The 19,491-nt window shown below is 42.1% G+C and overlaps 1 protein-coding gene across 4 annotated transcripts in view; it reads right to left on the bottom strand.

Annotated features, from left to right (window-relative positions):
• The window catches only part of LRRTM4 (leucine rich repeat transmembrane neuronal 4), a 193,153-nt gene that overhangs the window by 127,473 nt on the left and 46,189 nt on the right, over positions 1-19,491 (bottom strand). For 2 of the 4 annotated variants that reach the window (XM_015883060.2, XM_032448891.1), the window contains exons 2-3: positions 7,520-7,730; positions 3,862-5,457 (exon numbers count right to left, since the gene is read on the bottom strand). In XM_015883060.2, coding sequence (XP_015738546.1) covers positions 3,905-5,457; positions 7,520-7,523 — 1,557 coding nt within the window. In that variant the 5' untranslated portion in view covers positions 7,524-7,730 and the 3' untranslated portion in view covers positions 3,862-3,904. Of the gene's footprint in view, positions 1-3,861; positions 5,458-7,519; positions 7,731-8,008; positions 8,378-9,908; positions 10,122-19,491 lie in introns of those variants that run through there. The other 2 variants (XM_015883059.2, XM_015883058.2) reach the window with 2 other exon arrangements.

The raw sequence follows: 19,491 nt of genomic DNA, 5'->3' as shown, positions 1-19,491 counted from the left end.
GCATATGTTATATTCCTCTACCAATCTATTTCTTCCCACCGGCAAGAGGGGAGCAAGCAGAATTCAAAGCAAACATAATCTTCTGCGACTGATTTAGCAAGTATGAATACAAGTGACAACTGCCCTGGTTTTCACTCTGATGAAAAGCATAGAAGCATCACAGCAGAGACATTCTTGTATGCGAACAGGTGGGCTTGTTTGTCAAACTCTGGGGTATGGTTAGACATGGAGGCAAGAAAGTGTAAAGAGCAACACTGCAGGGTCTGTGTCAATTGTCTCTCAAAGGGTTTCACATCAACTGTGCTCAGCTAACGTGGAAAAGATGTTCACTTGGTTGGTTCGTTGGTGGTTGGTTGTTCAGTAGCAGCCAGGCTGAGAAACAGGAAAGGAAGAACCTAACAGAAAGGAGGAAGCTTTTCTGGAGCCATGTTCCTCCTCCCCACACAGTGGGGATATATGTGCTATATGTGGATATTGTGTTTGCTATTTAAGGAATACATCATTACAGCTTGGTTTATAAAACTGCTTTTCATGCTCCATGATCTTCAGCAAATGTACAAATAAACATGACAGAGAGAGGGAATAAGATGCACAAGCACAAAGCAAATAGCAAAATGAGATAGCAGCAGTCTGCTAACTGGATGGTGAGAGCCAAAATCATAAGCATCCAGTTATTTTAGAAAGCTTTGCCAATAGACTAAATAGAATACCATGGGCCAGGTGTCAGTGATTATAATCCCACTGATGCCAAGAGAGTCGCTCCCGTTTACAGCAAGCCTGACTTTGGCTGTGCCTCTGTAGTACAAGAAATAATTCATAAAGCACAGAGTTAAAAGCAGCCTTACAAAGTGCCCCCGGCACTGAATGCTTGCAGATAACAACCCAACACGGGGCAGCTCCCATACACCCACATTGCTTTGGTGCAGCCAAGGCATCTCATTGAACTCAGAACAACCACCACCACCACCAGGTCAGATGTGCAGCTGCTATTAAAAAATAAACTTGTGTGACTGACTAAACATGATGCTCCAAGGCCAGTTCTGCCATAGAAAGATGGTGGTTACACATGAGAATAGCTGGACACTTCAAAAACAAACTGAGAGCTGTGACAGTGAAGGCTGTGACCAGCACAAGCCTAGGCCATGCATAGGAACATCCATTATCACCAGCTTCAAACACAGCAATACACTCAGGCATATTCTTTCCCACGGAAATTAACCCATAACTAATTAACTCATTAACACTTCACACAAAGACACACGGGTTTTGGACACCCACAGTGCTTAAAGGTGTGTGAAGGTTGATGTGTGAGAGCAGACGTTGGTATGAAAAATATTAACAAAGTAAAATCGATAGAACCTTGAGCAATTGATGCTGACAACTGCTCTGCTTTCACTTTGATAACCAGGTTCTCTTCTCCCTCGACACATTCCTGTTTTGGGGGAAACCTTGGCCTGATCCCAATGAATTAGCAAATAAGACCCATGGGAGGATGAGCCTGAACTGTCTCACTTGTCCAAAGCAATAGTTTTAGTTAATTGTTTTCCCACAAGCAGGTGCATCTGGGTGAATTAACTATTGATAACGAAACATTCCATTTTCTTTCTCCCCTCACCCCAATGTTAAGCCTCTCCACTGCTGAAGATACTACAGGGATTTTTCCCTTACCATTCCTAAGTACTGCACAGTGCATATCTGTCCTTTCACAAGTGGAACCTTGTAGCTATGGAGACGAAGGATGTTAAATTCAAGCTGAAGATAGTATTTCAGTGGGGGCTTATGGCTGCTACATGTGTCTTCAGTGATCTGCTGCTTTCTGTCTCCTCCAGCCCTCTGTGCTAATAGCCAACGCATAATTAATACCACACAGATACAGAGCATATGTTCTCCCAGTTCCAGCACTGCTGCATTCAGTACAGGCTTCCTGAATTCACACCACAACGAGCAATCCCAAAGATAATGGGGATAAACAGCCCGACCTCTGCAAAATTGTGAGCCAGTGCAACTTAACCTGAGCAGCAGATGAACTGAGCTGCTATGGCACTGCGAGAGCACCTGGAAACCAGGTGAGCTGGGGTCCCCTTGTGTTTAAAGCTGTGTCTAACACTCAGCAGCAGCAGGAAGAAATTATGCCATGCTGACCTCCAGTTATCAGACCCGGTAGGTCTCGTTACCAATTTATTTATCTCCTATAATCCAAATTATTTGGATTTCAGCCTCCCAAACAGCAGCAGATGTCCCCTTAACTTTTGCTCATTATAATTCTGATCCAAATTTCCTTATGGTTGTTTCATTACATGCACTTCTGTCCTCCAAACCATCTTTAGATCAAACAGCTCCGTACTGAAGCTAATGACGTTTTAGTGGTGTTAAACTTGAGCAGGAAGACACGACAGCCTTTCAGGTGAAATTAATGCCCCTTGTGACAGCTGGTGCAAATTCACAGTAACTTTGTTAGCATCTTTTTATTCCTTTTGTGCTGCTAACAGGAAAGAAAAAGCCAAAGCACACAATTCATTCACATAATGCTGGTAGAAATGACAAGGGCACGACAGGTGCTTTTCCCTTTCTGAAGACAACGCTGCTCCAGATACAGTAACCCCAAATCATCTCTATTTTTGCTTCCCCTTTAGTTCTGCGGTCCAACCTCAGATGGTGATTTCAGGCGCCAAATACCAGACATCTTACAGCAGCCCTATTTTCTGAAAGTGCAAAACATCCAATTTTCCAAAATGGGGATCCAAAAACCGCGGCCTGCTGAGAACCGCACAACTTTAACACACCTTTCAGACCACCTCGCTGCTCAGAACCTACCGCAGCCTATTCAACGTGCATAAAAAGATATGAAGAAATATCAGCAGGCAGACTGACAGTGAATTCAGGTAGGACACCCACAATCAGGGAACCAAAATCCACCATGACCCCCTGATCACGTGCAGAGTTAAGCAACCAGTACCAGAATGTAACCATGGAAATCCTCCTCATCAGGAATAAATAAGCAATTATATTCACAAGTAAAAACGTTTCTTACATACATATTAAACAGTGTCAATGACAACGCAGCAATGAAAAAATACGGTATTTTCTTGCCAAAGCTTAACAACAGAGAAAAGAAACACCCAGAGCTTTTCTTGGTTTTACTTCTCACGTACTTACTAAACCAAAATAATACTGCATCCTTAAATGCATGCAACTGCTGCCTCCAGTAGAGCTGTGTCTCAAGCTAAGCCTTCACAATCAGCTGAAAGTTTTCACTACAATGGAAAAAACCAAGAGAAAATCCCTCTCTCAAGCCCAGATATTTACAGATGTTTCATTTGGGGCCTTTGTAAGGTTAAAATCTAGAATAAGCTAGTAAAGAAGCATGGAGGTTTCTGCTTATCCAATAAAACAAGTAAATGCCCAACCCAAAGCTGTGCTGCAGTCTTGCTGCTCCCAGGTTTACCCCCTGAATCAGATAGGAAATGCAGAAAAGCTCTGGTGTTATCACTAAACACATCAGAAAAGCCCCAAGATGTGACATGGGGTCTGCAGCAGAGAGGACTCCATGCTTCTTTTTGAAGCAGAAAAGGTTCTTAAACTTCTCTGCCTCTAGCAATATGGGAAGGATGGGCCTCATGCTACCACCAGTAATTAAATAGGTGCAGAGGACAGGGGGATAATGCACCTTTATCACAGGTGTTTACTTCACCTTAAACTAATTCTTTCTTAAGACTGAACTGCTCAAAAATAATCACCGTCACTTCCCTGATTGCTGCCATTTAATGAGATAACCTCGTATGCTGAGCAAACCCCAAAGCAAAAGAAACCTCATTAATCTTTCTAGCATTTAGAGACACCTCAAGAGCTTCAAACATTTACCTCTCCTTCCCAGCAGCTGAAATGGTTTTAGGAGGATCATGGTTCATACCTCGCATTCCCTGGAGCCTGATTTGTTATACGTGCAGGGTCCTGCTCCATTAACGGATACATCCATGGTCTCAGAGTTTGTTGGCTTGTAGTCCACGTAATACTCCTGTAAAGGGGAGTTCATTTGCCTTTCAGACTCCCTGGCCTTTTTCCTGCGCCTCTTCATGAGCGAGTGCTGCTGGAGCTGCTTCATGCTGGCTGGGTAGCGCTTCCACGACACGTAGATAACCAACAAAATCATGGCCACGGAAAGAAAGAGGGCCACGCTCCCAGCAATGATTTTGTGAAAGGAAACGTGCTCGTATTCGGGTTCCACTGCAGGTGTTGGGAGGTCAGTGGGAGGGCTTGGCACAACTGATGTTGGCTGATTGCTTTCAAGTTTGGAAACAGTAGGCTTAGGAATAAAGACGGGTCTCTGGGGGGTTTTGGGAGCCTGATAAGACCTTTCAGTAACCACCACCTGGATTTCAGCACAGATATTGTATGTCTCCACAGCATCGCTCACTTTTTCACCCTGGATTTGCTTAGGGCCTGCACATATCATAGTGCTTTCTTTATTTCCCTTGAAATTCTTAAGCCAAGTAAACAGAGGACAAATGCTTCGAGTACATTCCCACATATTTCCAGATAGAGTGATGGAGATGAGCGAGATCCACGTATTGATGGTCTCCTGAGAGATGTTGGTGAGTTTGTTGGAATCCAGGTTCAGCTTTTGCAGGTTGGGGAGGCACTGAAACGTCCCGGGCTCTACCCCCGTTATGTCATTTCCTGATAAATCCAAGTTGTGCAAGGAACTCCAAGTCCACGTTAACCCTTGGCTGATAGACCGGATCCTATTCCACTGCAAGTAAATTGAGCGAAGGTTGAAGAGGCGTGGGAAGTGGGCAAAATTGATCTTAGAAAACTGGTTGTGCTCCAAATGGAGCTCCGTCAACTTCAAAAGGCCAGCGAAAGCATTACGGGATAAGCTCCGCAGCCGGTTGTAGCCCAAATCCAGAAAGTCGAGGTTGCGGCAGTCTTGGAAAACTCGGATGGGAACCGTCTTCAGCGAGTTGGACCTCAAATGCAAGATGAGGAGTTTACGGAGGCCCTTGAACTGTTCAGACTGCAGCACCTGCAACTTGTTGTATGAGAGGTCCAGGTTGCGGAGGTTGGGGACCGGGTGAAACGTTTTGTTGTGCAGATGGGTAATTTTGTTGGAGCTCAGAATTAATTCCTTCAGCCTCCGGATCCCCTGAAACGCGTCCTCGTCCACAGAGTTGATGTAATTATGGTCAAGATAAAGCCATATGAGCTGATTCAGGCCCGCAAACTGATTCGATTTAAGCTTCTGAATGCTGTTGTACCGCAACGATAAGCCTTGAGACCCTCCAGAAATATTCTGAGGGATGTCTCTGAACGCGTGAGATTCACAGTACACAATCTTGCCATCGCATCTGCAGTTCTTGGGGCAAGCTCGCTGAGCCCCCGCAAGCACAACAAACAGCACCACAGGAAGTAGCACTAACACCACACTCATGCCCCTCAGCTGCTTAATTAAATGGAAACCTACAATATTAAAAAGAAAACAAACGTGCATTGTAAAGCTACCAAAATAATTCACCAACAGGTTACTAACAGCAATGGGGTTTGTGATAAAGCCCTCAGTGAAGCGGTGGGTTTTGAAGACAACCTGTTTGTGTCCTGGCTTGCACTTTTGGTTGTATAAATGCCTGCTCTTTGAGTTGCTGGCTTGACATCTCTCCTACCTGCACCATCACCGGCACTGCTCTCCTTATTCAGTTACTTGTGTGTGATTTATGAGCCTTTAGAAGGACCAGGAGCCCGTTCTCTATTCACTGTTCTCCTGCACATCATCTCTGAGGGCTGCTGGTATATCCTTATCGCTAGATGCTGGGGTTTTAACAATAAACATATTTGTCAAGTCACTGTGCTGAATGCTTCACAGTGCTGAGAAGGAAATGAGGCAAAGCTTCTGGTATTTACATGGTGCTAAATACGTTCCCTGATAAAAGCAATTGCAAGTTCAGTTCCTCCCAAAATTACTGTAAAAAGTGAGGGATTTATTTATTATGAAGTTTGATCCATCTTTAATGCACAAATTTGTTGTAAAACTAAAAATTACAGGCTTTACTTTTTGCACCAATTATATTGGAGAGTAGGTTTCAATTGCTTATTATTTTCCATGTACCTTAAACACACAGAGATGCACAGAAACAAAGTTCAACCATATGGGGAGGTATACTATAAAATGCAAGCATGGGAACTGAGTAACAAGCTAATGTTAGGAGACGTTTACTTAAAATGAGTCACAGCCTTAACACTTATTGCCTTGAAGTTCTCTACATGGAGGGGTGAATACCTAAGCACTTGCTATTTTTGGTAGACATTTATTGCATATCCTCCATGAAAACATACACAGAAATACTTACATATAAACACTGCCTTTAGAGCAGCAATACACCCAAAGTTTAAAGGGGATTTTCTACACTGTAGCTACCCCCCCTTTTCCTCAGCCCTACTGATTTTAAGATTCTGCATTTCAGATGTCAGTATTCTCGTATACAACCAATATCACTGCATGGCCACAGTGCTATTTCCTCTCTCAATAATTATGGAAGGGGCTGCAGGGGGCTGTCAGAACCCCCAGCACACACACACGTTCCCCTCAGCCCATTTTAGGAGTGATGCCTCTGTGTCCAGAGTTGCAATCTTGCTAGGAATTCAGATGCAGTCATTCAATAGGAAACATTCTAAGGGCCGGTATCTCCTTGATAAATAATCACCTCATTATTTGTCACATACACAAAACCACCCTTGTGCTGCAGTTATTCCAACCAAGGGGGGCAATCTACAAAACAATTCCTCATCTCAAATACCCCTGAGAATGCATCTCTGCCTTTCACTTTAAGGTTAGATTTCTAATTTAAATCCTCAATTTTTTTGCTACTGCCTATGTGTCAGCAGCAGCCAGCTAGAAATATGTTCTTGCTGTTACAGACTTGGGGGCTGGGATGGGGGGGGGAAAAGGAGGGAGGGAAATAAACCTGTCACACTTGAAAAAATAAGACTGGCAAATGACTGCTGGAAATCCAGCAGCAGTATTAGGGGGGCATCTTTTCAGAACCACCCATAGAACCAAATTACCCCCTTCCCTTTGGCTTCCCACCTAACCGCAAAGTGTTAACAGCCTGTTCTGACAGCCCGAATAATGCCACTACAGGCTCTCGGAATAGGAATAGAAACCCAGAAGAGATGTGGTGCGGGCTGCCTCACGCATGCATGTACCTCTGTGCATCATGTGTGCAGGTGTGTGGGTGGTTGGACAGACAGGAACGTACAGCCCTTCAACCCGTGCATGCACGCACATATTAATTACATAGGAAACCACTGCAGGAGGAAAGGTGTGTGTGTTTGGGGGGATGGAGGGGGGGGTGGGGGTGAATGCATGAGCTAAAAATACAATAGCAAGTACAATGAGTCACCTGGCAGGGGAACGCGCTGCCGGTTAAGCTGTTTTCCCCTCCCGAACAGCAAATAATCCAACTGAATAAAAATCTGCCATAGAGCCGCAGCTGTGCTAACAAACAAGCATGAAAAGTTCACTTACCCATCCTTTTGTCACCAACAAACGTCCTCTTCTTCCTCTCACCAGCTGTTTTCTCTGCCCCTTTCTTTCTGCTTTTTCCCCCTTTGCCTCTCTCTTCTTTCTCAAACTGCTTCTCTTTTCCTTAAAACCATCAGAATCTTCATGTCACAGCGCGGCTGCCGCTCGCATCACCGCCATCCAGCGTGCAATCCAGAGCCCCACACAAAGTTCCCTAGAGAGGACAAGCAAGAATTTTGGGGATGAGGAAGGGAAAGGAGAGGGAAGGGGCTGGGGGTGGGGAAGACAGGACGAAGGATGGGGGGGAGTCTGTGAGGGGGGTAGGGAGGGACTCTAAGCTCTGAGAGCCATTGTGTAAGTCATCAGAGAGCCATCAGCATTAAGTGGCAATCTGCAAGGGAAAGCTACAGCACACAGCCAAGGTAAAGCAACTTCTCTGGGAGAAAGGAGGAAAAAAGCAAAGAGGAAAAAAAAAAAGAGCTTTGCCGGTACCTAGCATCTCTCATTCTGCTGCTTTTTGCCATTCCCAGACACAGCAATCCATCTCCAGCTCCCAGCTCCCAAAGCAGGCAGGCCTCCTGTGCCGTGTAACCCCCCAGTTAAAGGCTGTGCAGGATAGCTTTATCCATTTAGCTGGTCAGGTTTAAAGTGTTTTGTAGCTGTGCTGAGAGGCAGCTCCTGTCTAATTCAGAAGGCTTTCCAGAGAGTGATGATGCTTTGGAGCTTGTTGGTGCTAATGTTCTAGTTTGTGATACACTGAGTGCCCTCCACTGGAGAAAACAGATCACACATTAAAGGCACGAACAAGTGCTCCTGTCATTGCTATGCAGACTTTCTTCCTTCGGAAAAGAAAATTAAAGACACAGCATTGCCTTGCTTACCACCATCCCTCCCTGGACCCCTCTGCCTTCCCTCAATTGTTCAGTGTTTATGGGGTGGATTTTCTCACAGTGAGAGCATAGCACTGCAAAAGCACCACCCGGTCCCCGTGTGTTTGGTACCGGATCTCTTTCTAATCCACCTGACCTGGATATTTTTCTTCAGCGCACTCCACACTCATTTTATTCTCCTGCATCCCCTGGGTGAGCACAGGGAAAGGGACGCCTGCAGGTTCCAAGTGGAAGTCATGTTAAGGGCAGGGGGAAAACAGGGAAAGCACAAACTCATCATCCACATATAAAGAATTCAATTACACGCACCGAACCCAAGTGTAAACACGCTGATAACAGCACGGTGTCCCTTTTTTCAAGCACTGACTTGTCAATTCTTTTCCACCAGCAATGATGAACAAAGCAACAACTTTGAGAACACAAAGCTGACGGTGCAGAATTCACCTATTTTCTCTCCTGAATTCATCCCCCTTGGCCTCCCCCAGCTCCCAGGGAGTGACTTCTCACACTGCTCAGGATGTCAGCAGGCTCCAGCCCTGTGCTGGGATCCAGGACGTGATGCTTTTGCTGCACTTCACCTTCTGCTATTTGTCTGGCAGGTTCACCTAGGCTGGAATCAATTCTCCCTCAGCCAAAGGGATCTGGAGGCAGTGCAAAACCACGCAGAGCACTTTCACCTGCTGCTGCTTGGCCCCATTAACAACAAGCTGCAAACAGACCTGCCAATGGATGCCTATGCAAACACAGACATGACTTCTGGGGTTTCAAAGCCATCTCAGAGGGCAGCACTGTACCGTCCCCTAATGCTTTTAACCTGGGTAATAAAGAAAGAAAACTGTAATTTATCATAGAATGGATCCACGGATTCCTAAAGCACATTTATTTGTGTTGCCTGCCCAGCTGCTCTCCTCTCCCTTTGCTGTGCAGACATCAGGTATTTTAAAAGCCATTCCCACCTCAAATCTTTTATTTAGATGATAAATACGTTCAAAGTGTTTGCTGTTGATTTTCATTAAGAAAAAAAGGAGTAACGTAAGATCACTTAAGTTTATTTTAAGTACCACCCCCTTATGATTTAACAGCCCATTTCTTTTGAGTTTTCTGCCTGCATCCAGCAGTGGCTCAACACCAATATGACCAACATGGAAACTGCAGAAAACTCCAGGCTGCTTCAATTCCATTTAAAGACAAATAAATGCATAAAAACACCCCTAGAAGCCAACTTCCCCCTCTCCTATACCTCTATCCAGACTGCAACCTGAGACAGATTTGCATAAGGAAAATAGAATTAATCACTATTTTTACTCTGAATTGGCTAGCAATACTCACACCTTCCTCAAACAAGATTCAGTGCTTAATTATCATAAATGATGTTGAAAGTACTTCTTCCATGCCTGTATTAGCTACGTCTGCATTACAGCCGGTACCGTTTTCGCCAGCATTCATATTTATTCATGATACAATTTCCTAATAAAGGTAAAAGCTGAAGTGTGCTGTTATACCTTGTGCTGATGGTTCTCCAGGAAGAGTCCATTTGAAACCATGCCAGATCTCAGAGTGAACTGCTCGCAGTGATGTCTGCAGACACCACACAGATTTGCAGGGGATGTCTTTTCCTGGATTCCGGGATCCTTTGATCCTACATGAGCTGAACCAGCATTGCCATAAGCTGTCCTGCTGCTACGCACTCATCGAGACTCCAAAAAACCCCATTCCTACAAGAAGTTTGAACAGATTTTACTTTCATGACAACCTTCTGAGGCCATAAATGAAAAATATCATGCATTCTAACACAGAAACCTTTTGTATATAACCCAGCAAGGGATGCTGGGTGGATGAATACGGCCTGTTTGTGGTTTCGTTCCATTTCTTTAGAGCATTGAGTGGGATGAGATACACACAGCTCAGAGAAACCTGAAATGTTTTAAGTGCTTGGTTGATCCTCATCCAGCTGGCACGGTTTTCTGCCACCTGACCACCACTCACCTAGATAAATTACCCATACTAATACATTTGTGTGCTACGGGATCTATACCATCCCTTCCATGATAATGAACCTCCATTTGTCTGGTTACGTTTCTGATCGATTCTAACAGCTGTGATTTTATACACATATTTGTCAGGTATGCTTAGAATGTTGGCTTTGAGCCGTTCAGCTTTCCATTTTGTTGCCATACACGAACACTTAATAATTAATAATCTATTATCTCTACATGGTGAACCAACATTCCCAAGTGCACCAACACCAACAACCTTATAAGCATCTGCCTATAAGGAAGCGGAGCTCCCAGCTACACTGTCCTATAGAACCAACTGTCCAGTTTATGGGACTTTACAGCCCTGAATAAGTTCTCCTGGTAGTATGAGTTGTACAATGACTATAAGAAGGAAGGGAGCTAATGCTCTTTGAGCAGTTTCTTCTTCTTTGTATACAAAGACCTGGAAGGTTTGCCCCATTCCTGCACAATACAAAGAGACAAGAAGAATAAACAGACCCAAGAGGTGTTTTGGCCTGTCCATGTCCCACCAGATCCAAAGCTCTCTTCCATTTAAACACTTTGTTGTACACTGCTGTTAAAACCAGCCAGGTTTTGATTTTTCAGCCATAATATTTCTTGCAAACGATCAATAGAAAACAGTCTTCATTTTAAGTTTTAATGACTAAAAGAGGAAAAAAATAAAAGACTTTTTTTAAACAGTATTTCCCATTAACTACCTGTGATTGACAGCAAAAGTACCACTGTTATAATTGCGATACCACTATAATTTAGGTATAAGAAGCCAAGAATAATCCTACCTGCAAAAATTAACTTTTAATCACATTTCTCTATTTCCTCATAATATATTGCAACACTGTTAGGCACACTAAGATTTCCCCTACAGTTTCTCATAAGTGCAGCCAATTGAGCAAAATTAAACTGCTCTGAGGATTATCCAGATAAGATATTCAGTGGGTAAAGAAAACAGCAGCGTCAGTGGAAGGGAGGAACACGCAGTTGCGAAGATCTTGTCTACTAAAGACAACACCAGAGCGTTGGTCAATGACTGGGTAACCCTCTGAAGCACGTTTGTTGGACCACCTTTGTCAAGCTGCTGGGGTTTAGCAGACATATGAGCGGGCACTGAAGTTGGAGTTTCATTCCAGCTTTTAAAAAGGGTTTCATTAAAAGAGATAGGATTTAAATAAATGAATTCATCCCAAAGGACATCTGGACATCTGTTAGTACCAAAGTAAATTTCTGTTTAGCTAAATCCTGAGGCTTTATCTATCAGATGGATAATCTTCAGCATTTATATTCACTCACCGTTCCCATTTCCCCTTCATTTGGCACCTGCCAATCTTGTCTATATGTTCCGGAAAGAACCCTGACTATCTACACAGACAAGACTGTGAAAGAGAGCAATGGCCCAAATCCCTGGAGGCATCTAACCTTCTAAAGCCCCTAAAAGTGTCAGAAAATCCCAAAGTTTTTTAAATGTGACCAAATCCCTGAGAGGTGACTCGGATTGAGGTTGAAACACCTACTGCAGAAGCCATCCACTTCTCCCAGCCTGATTTACTGGCCAGGGAAGCATCAAATCATGTTATATAATACTATAAACATACACACACACACGTAATGTATATCAAAGAACTGTCTGGAAGTATCTAAAACCTCATAATCTTTGTTAGTAAAGCATTTCCCCCATTAGATGCCACTTATTAAATTCAAGATGAGGCTAAAGCATGTAATAATACCTCATTTACCCACATCTCATTCCTCCTTCCCACACTGACTGCGTTTAAGGTCATCACTTCCATTGAAAATGATCCTCGAGTCAGTTAATTGAATAGAAGTAATTCAGATCCGGCAATTGTTAATAAATTTGAAGTCCTACAATTTGGTTAATCTTTGGAATCATCAAGAGGCTAAGAAGTCACTTGCCTTTATCTCTGATGTTATTAAAGATTGACACACCTAAGCTTTGCGATATTAGGTTGCTGCATGAATGTATGGTCATTTTCATGTTCCAAAAGTGGGAAAACATTTCAGGGCTGGCATTTGGGAACAGAAGCAGTGACAATTTTTAAACGAAGACAAGATTTACTAAACATGCCCATACCATTCTAACAGAACCCATTTTAGGTCCCAGAGTGTTTGCTTTCATATTCCAATGGACTTTTCGAGAGGGGTCTTCCTTCTTCTTTGTTTCAATGGAGTAGAATAGGAGAACTGGAGAGGATGGCAAGAACTTTATCAATACAAGAACTTGATTAACACAGCCCACCAGAGAAAAAACAGATTGCAATCTCAATAACCTTCCTTTCTTTGTCAAGTTCTACATGTTTTACTTCCAAGCTCAGTCTAAAAATGAGTTTCCTTTACAGGAACACTTCTTTGAAGTTTATGAAGGGTTAATACAATATTGCTACATGTGTTAATACTCTCATAATTGGCAGCTGCAGTCTTACATATGATTTATAATGATGCTTTAACCATCTCTAACACCTACAAACCATGCATGCAATTGCTATTAAGCATTTGTTAGCCCTGCATAAATTACATTCAACTATAGTCTTAATATGAAATACGATCAGTTTGCCTCTAAAGGTGTAATTTTCACTCTACATTCCTCTTCTATACACAGCACATGGAAAGTGCTTAAGCACTGCAAAGTGCTTTTGTGTAGCAAGGAGAAAACTTACAACACTATCAATCTGAAGAAGTGCAAATTCCAAGAAACAACTCAAAGATGAGAACAGAGGGGGTTGGGAAAGCTGGAGATAAAGGAAGAGGCTTCTTGGTAATCTCTTTGTGGTTTTCCTAATGCTAAGAAGAAACCAAGGAAATACCACTTGCTTATTTTTTGTCCTCTTTTCATACCTAAAAGGTGCTAAATTAGCAGAGTATCTATCTATCTGTCTGTCTGTCTATCTATCTATCTATCTATCTATCTATCTATCTATCTATCTATCTATCTATTATTCTCGACCCAGCAGCATCACAATTAGCTAGCCACAAAATAAACTTCCATATTGCCTTTATTTCAGAAAATGAGAGCTTGGAAGACTATTTCATCTCCAAGAGCCAGTGAGGAGGTCAATGAAACCACTTGTAGTAGTTCCAGTTTGTGATGGCACTTGTGCAATACATGCATTTGTCCCACAGACTCTAAAGGAAGATGGCCAACTAATTTCTATACTGAGTATCACACTGCCACTAGCCAACCCCAGCTGGAATTGGAGCAGCCTGGACTCAAACCAGTGACCTCCTATGAAAGGCTGTGTCAATGCAATTCCCAAGCGCTACTGAGGCAGAGAGAAATTTAATTAAAATAACACGAAAAAGAGACTATTCCAGCTGGACAGTTATTTGACACAGGAATGACTGTGCACTTCATTAAGAGATTGTTATCAGGACAAGTCAGGTCCACGTTATTGGGAATTGCACCTTTAAGCAAATTTCTTCCCAGCTATTTGCTGCTTCTAAATGAAGAAGTGCCTTTATCCATCAGACACTTCTGGAACTATTTACTGGATGAAAGGAACCCCATCCCACATTTTGAATCCAAGAAAATAACTGGATGGAGGATCTTGTCATGGATGCATCACATGCTTCCAGAGCATTTAAGATGCTATAAAACATTTACATTTCCCAGCACAGAGGATGAATGGAAAGTCCTGTTCATGCTTTCAGTATGGAATATCACTGCACAAAGCCTGATTATACAAGACCTTGAACAGACATTTAGGATCTTGTTGTCTTCCTGTAGTGCCACAAGCTTTACCCTCTTCTGTCCCAACTACACCACTACCCCACCAGACACTCATTCAAACTACTTCACATTATCCCCAATGGAAATTAGTGACACTTTTAGTTTGCCTGTCTGGATTTCATGTAAATACCTTCAAATATCTTCTCTTAAAATGAGTTTGCAGATTCTAGAGGCTAAAAATGTGTACAAATTCTCTAAATTGTTCTGGCACATTTTGAATGAGACAGATGTGTTCACATTTGAAGTGCACTAGGTGCATAGATGAAAAGCAGTCTGTGGATGTAAATGGGTGTATGTATTTCACAAACTAGACCGTGCATCAGATTTTGTTTAACATGCTTTGTACAATGCCACTGAAATAAGGATGACTGCAGACGTCTGTATAAAGTTAATTAGCAAGTCTTTCAAAACATGACTTCTTTTAAGATGCTTTCCAAGCAAAAACAGTAATTATGGGGGCACGGTTTAATTATTTCTAAGACACTGATATTGAGTTTTGAAATGTATCTGAAAATAAGTGCTATTTAAGGACACTATGGAACCTGGACCATGCCTTCCTTAATTACGTTAGGAAAGAGTCCCCAGTGCAGGAGGACAGAGAAGGAGAGGAGATATGCATGCAGTTCAGTTCTTTTAAGTAATCCACTCTTTGATACTTGAGTTACATGATACATTAAGTCCAACCCATATTGCTGCAGTTTCTGACCCACAAAGACCTGAATCTTCTTGATGCTATGAAGAGTTGGCACTATGCAGTAGGGTAACACCTGGTCTCTCTGAGGACAGAGCTATGCTAGCACAGTTAAACTGATCTAAACAAGCAAAAAAAAACCATTTGTCCTTTGTCACAGCTTTATAACTAGTTAAACCATCTCACAACAGACCAATAAAGGCACATAGGAAACCACCACACTTTGTTTCCCTGCTTATACAGCAGTTAGTATAATGGGCCAGCATCATATCATTGCCTCATTAATGCATTTCAACTCATAGTGGGAGTTTTTGAGAGTCAATCTTCTGTACAGAGAGATGTGTGAACCAGCCAATTATACCCATCAAATCACGGGATTAAATGCTATGAACTCAGGGCAGGTTTTTAAGGAAACAAGAGCATGTTTCACCGCATCATCTTGGACACAGTCTCCTTACTTTTGTTAGCATTCGGTTCTAGAGGAACTAATTGGTGATAAGCTTTACTTCAAGTCAATTTATCTTTGCTGTATTCACTTCACTTCTTTTAATCTGGTCTCATTTTACAATAGCTGAAATAGATATATCAATATGATCAAAAATCAAATTCTGCAATTAAAGCTAGCATCTATCTCCGTTTCAAGGGCTACTGAATTCAGACCTTGGGTTTTCCTTTCCCCTTCTCTCCCCACTGCTAGTAAACTATGAATAAATTAGCAATTAGAGTGTAATGGCTGGAGCAAGTTCATTAATATACTGCCATCCTGTGCAGAGGTTCAACTTCTGACATTGAGACTCTAATGTCCTGTGAATTATTGATGGAAAAGTATACATTCAAATTCAGAAAGCTTTCTCAAACTCCCTCCCTCACCACTCTTTTTATGTTCTACATGGGGAGATTTCAACCTAGTGAGCAGATTCATGACTTAGATGCCCACTATAGGAACTCGGACCGATTATAAGCCCCATTGGTGTTAGCACCAGGTTGTTTTCTCAACAGGATGAAGAGAAAGACTGGCCTCCACCGAAATGTACCCTGAAATTCTGTACAGTCCACACTGCAGACAGTTTATGGAAAGGTCCTTAGAACACAAGAAAGAGGCACGTTACTAAGGCAGATTTGCAAAAGACCAATTTCCACCCCAGTGAAGGCATCCATTAACTTCCTCCCACAGCTGCGCTCCTGAGTACCAGCCATAGTATGAAACCTGCTTCTTCTAAGCCCTTGGAATCTGACCAAAGGTAAAAGTCCACCTTGGTCTTGAACTCATATACAGTTGGAAGTCCTACAGTTGTCTGTTTGATGTTTACAGAACAGAACTTAACATAAAATTGATGGCTGATTCACATAACCACTATTTTGAAGTTCTGAATGTCCCTATCACACACAGAATGCATTTGGAGACAGCTCAGGCCATGTTCTGGGCTTTGGACAGCTGCTTGGATACAGGTCCATTTAAAACATCAGTGTCTGCCGGCAGGCTTTCACTATGTGATAGGTTTTACTACATTTGCTATTCTGTTAGAAGAAATCCAAATCATTTACAAAGCTAACGAGCACAGAGAAATTGAGATGAGGCCATTTGAAAAGTAAAGCGTATTAGCAAAAAAAGAGTCTTAAAAGTACCAGTAACGCACATCCCCCCTTTATCTAGATGTCTGTCAAAGGAAATGCTGGTATTCAAAAATGGGGGGTAATTGTCTGTACGTTTCCATCCCACAGGACTCTGATTGCACTGAATCACAAAGCTTTGCTTGTAGAGAAACATATTGTGGTTGAAAACTACTGTCCCTTTAGTATTCTGCTGTGTGTACTTGTTTGGAGTAGAAGCAGCAATCACACAGTCTGAGATTGTCACTGATGAACCCTGAAATAACCATTTAGCAGAAACTACAAGCAAAAGCAAAAATAAAGGTCATGTATTTAATTCCGAATTTTACCTCGCTCCTCACGTTGTACTAAATATTCTATAAGGATGAAAATTAATTGAAGTGAGCACCCATCCTGCCAATTAGGGAAATGGAAACGATTCCACCACCTTTTACTTGCTTCTCACCTCTTTCTTATTTTCATGACAATGTCTGCATTTTCTCTCTCTAAAGCACAAACAAGTCAATGTAAGCATGGCTGGAAGGCTAAGATGATTATAGGATAATTCGTGTTTGCAAGACCAAACAAAATCAATTGCAATTGTTTAGGAACCAAGCACATTAAATGGTTGTGAAAAGATATTTGCTGGACTCTTTCAACATGTTGTTTTTTTAAATCCCAGCAGTGATAAGGGATAGACTGACAAAAACCCTCAGGAAATGCTTCAGAAATACTGTGTGTACTCTGTCCACATCGGTAACACAAGGAGTAACTTCAGAGTCATAACGTGCCTCCCAGGTAAACAGGGCAACTGTCATCTTCAGGAACTGAACCATGAGGTTTTCAATCAAACACTTCACAGTCAGACAAGACAAACTCTTGTTTGCAATCCAAAAAGCCGAAATTCTTTATATGCATTCCTAACATCCTCCATTGACTGGGTGCACACTGCAAAGACTGTGACTCCAGAAGGATCAGACACACTGAAGGTGATCTACACTCAATAGAAATTATTTATAAAATGAAGGAACTTCAATGTGCCTGAGGGGGAAAAAAAAAAAAGGGTTCCCAAGTAATGTGTCTTGGTTTAATTATTTACAGTGATGCTTGATGGTCTCATTACTGGGTCATCCATGACCTCTGGGCAGTGTCTTCATCCTTTCAGATTAATAAGTTATTGTGACACAAATAACTTTGGCAATTATTTCTTCTTTAGAGACAGAGAGATATGTACTTTTTGCTCAGGAAAAGGTCAATTTTGGCACACACAAATGTCCTTTAAAAACAGACAGTATCTTCATGCTCAAGAGGCCAATTATTCTTTCTTAATTCATTTTTTTTAATCTTAGTCTCTGTTTTATATAAGCTGTGAGGGGTTATCTCTATCAAGTTCCTTTGCACAGAGTATTTTAACACGTAGACAAAACTGTCAATCTGTTGTAAAGGCATTGTTAGAAGTACCCATTTTTAAGGCAACTCTTCTAAGTCAAGGGAAAAAAATTAGTCCAATTCTTCCCATCTCTGTCCAAAGCTCCAATACAAGGAGGAGGTGCGTGTATTTAGTTGGAATGCTTCACCCACCACTGGTACCCATGAAAACCTCACTCATTGCTTTCAGTGCTAGTGCCCATTCTTGCAATTGCTTGTCAATCTAAAGAAGCCCATCAATTAGAGTTAAATTCTCACGTAACTCAAGATTACACTCAGCAAGAAATGCCTTGAGGGGGAAAAAAAGCAAGACTCTGCTACAAGAAACTGTGATCCATAACTCTCTGAGTCAACACTCAATTGTGATTATGAATGCCTTAAAGATGCCGACCCTAATATGAATGGGAAAAAGAACACCAACAAAACAAAGCACCATTACCAGCCAAAAGCAGCAAATAAAGCATGGCTAAATAGATAGCAAAAACATCATTGAGCAGGTAGAGTGGGATGAACCCAGAAATGCAGCCTCTATTTCTGTCTGCGCTCTGACAAGTTACCTCCCCTACCTGTTCTCACCTGTCTTTCCACTGGGGCAAAGCTTTGCTCTTGCAACTAGTTACATATGCTGTGCATCTAAAATAAGGCACAATCTGCGTCCAAAGTACACCTCAAGAGAAAGTCCCTATTGAGAAGAACGGCACAAGTCACCTGCGATGTTTTCTGGCCTCTGTTAAGGAAACATCTTTTGTTAATGAGTTTATTTATGTGAGAGATTGGAAAAGTTCCCTCAAGACTGTGTTGGATCTTATAGGCTTGTATTAAAATCCTATGGATGTAAAACCTTGTTTTCATGCTCATCATCTAGTCAAAGCACTTAAATAGCTCCTTGGGGACTGCCAGGTCTGTTTTATGCATCATACTGTACACTCAGCAGAAACTGCTCCAGGAATTCCCTTTTATTCTCCCATTTTAGTGACTGTGAGAGCTCTGGGCTATTCACACAGGTGGCCAAAATACATGCCAGCATGGCAACCAAAACAAGCCAGTTGTCAAAATCAGATACTGTATCAAAGACAAACAAAACAGGGTGAAAGTGTATAAGAAACAGCAAGGCTTTTTCTCCTCCCCTTTCTAGACTAATAAAAAGCTGATTCCAAACATAGGACCTCAAATGGAGTCCATTGGAATCCCTCCTCTGCCCGGTTTGCAAAAGGCAAGTGTGATGACAAGGGTGAGCATCAAAGGAACAGGCATTTCCAGGCTTTCCTTGCTCCAAGTATCCCATTAAAAAACAGCAACAGAGCTTTGGGGAACTGAAATATCCTCTGTACTGTTCTCTGTCACCTCCAAATCACGTGTTTCTGTGGAATTTGCTTCTGCTCTTTCATTTTCCTGACAGCAATGATGAAAAGTTCCTTCCAGACTTTCAACTTCCCAATCTCAGATCAATCCCTCAGAACACCAAGGCTATGACTTGCATCCCTTCAGATACAACCCCATTAAAATGCAGTTACCTAAAGGATTAATAACACATAGAGCTCATCTAACAGCTATATCATCCTAATGTATACCAGGACAGCGAAAACCTGAGAAAAAGGATATCAGGATTCCAACTTCAT

This window comes from Coturnix japonica, chromosome 22, assembly GCF_001577835.2.
Source record: "Coturnix japonica isolate 7356 chromosome 22, Coturnix japonica 2.1, whole genome shotgun sequence".
Lineage (NCBI taxonomy): Eukaryota > Metazoa > Chordata > Aves > Galliformes > Phasianidae > Coturnix > Coturnix japonica.
Note: the sequence above shows the minus strand (reverse complement) of the source record. Positions and strands in the feature narration are given on the sequence as shown.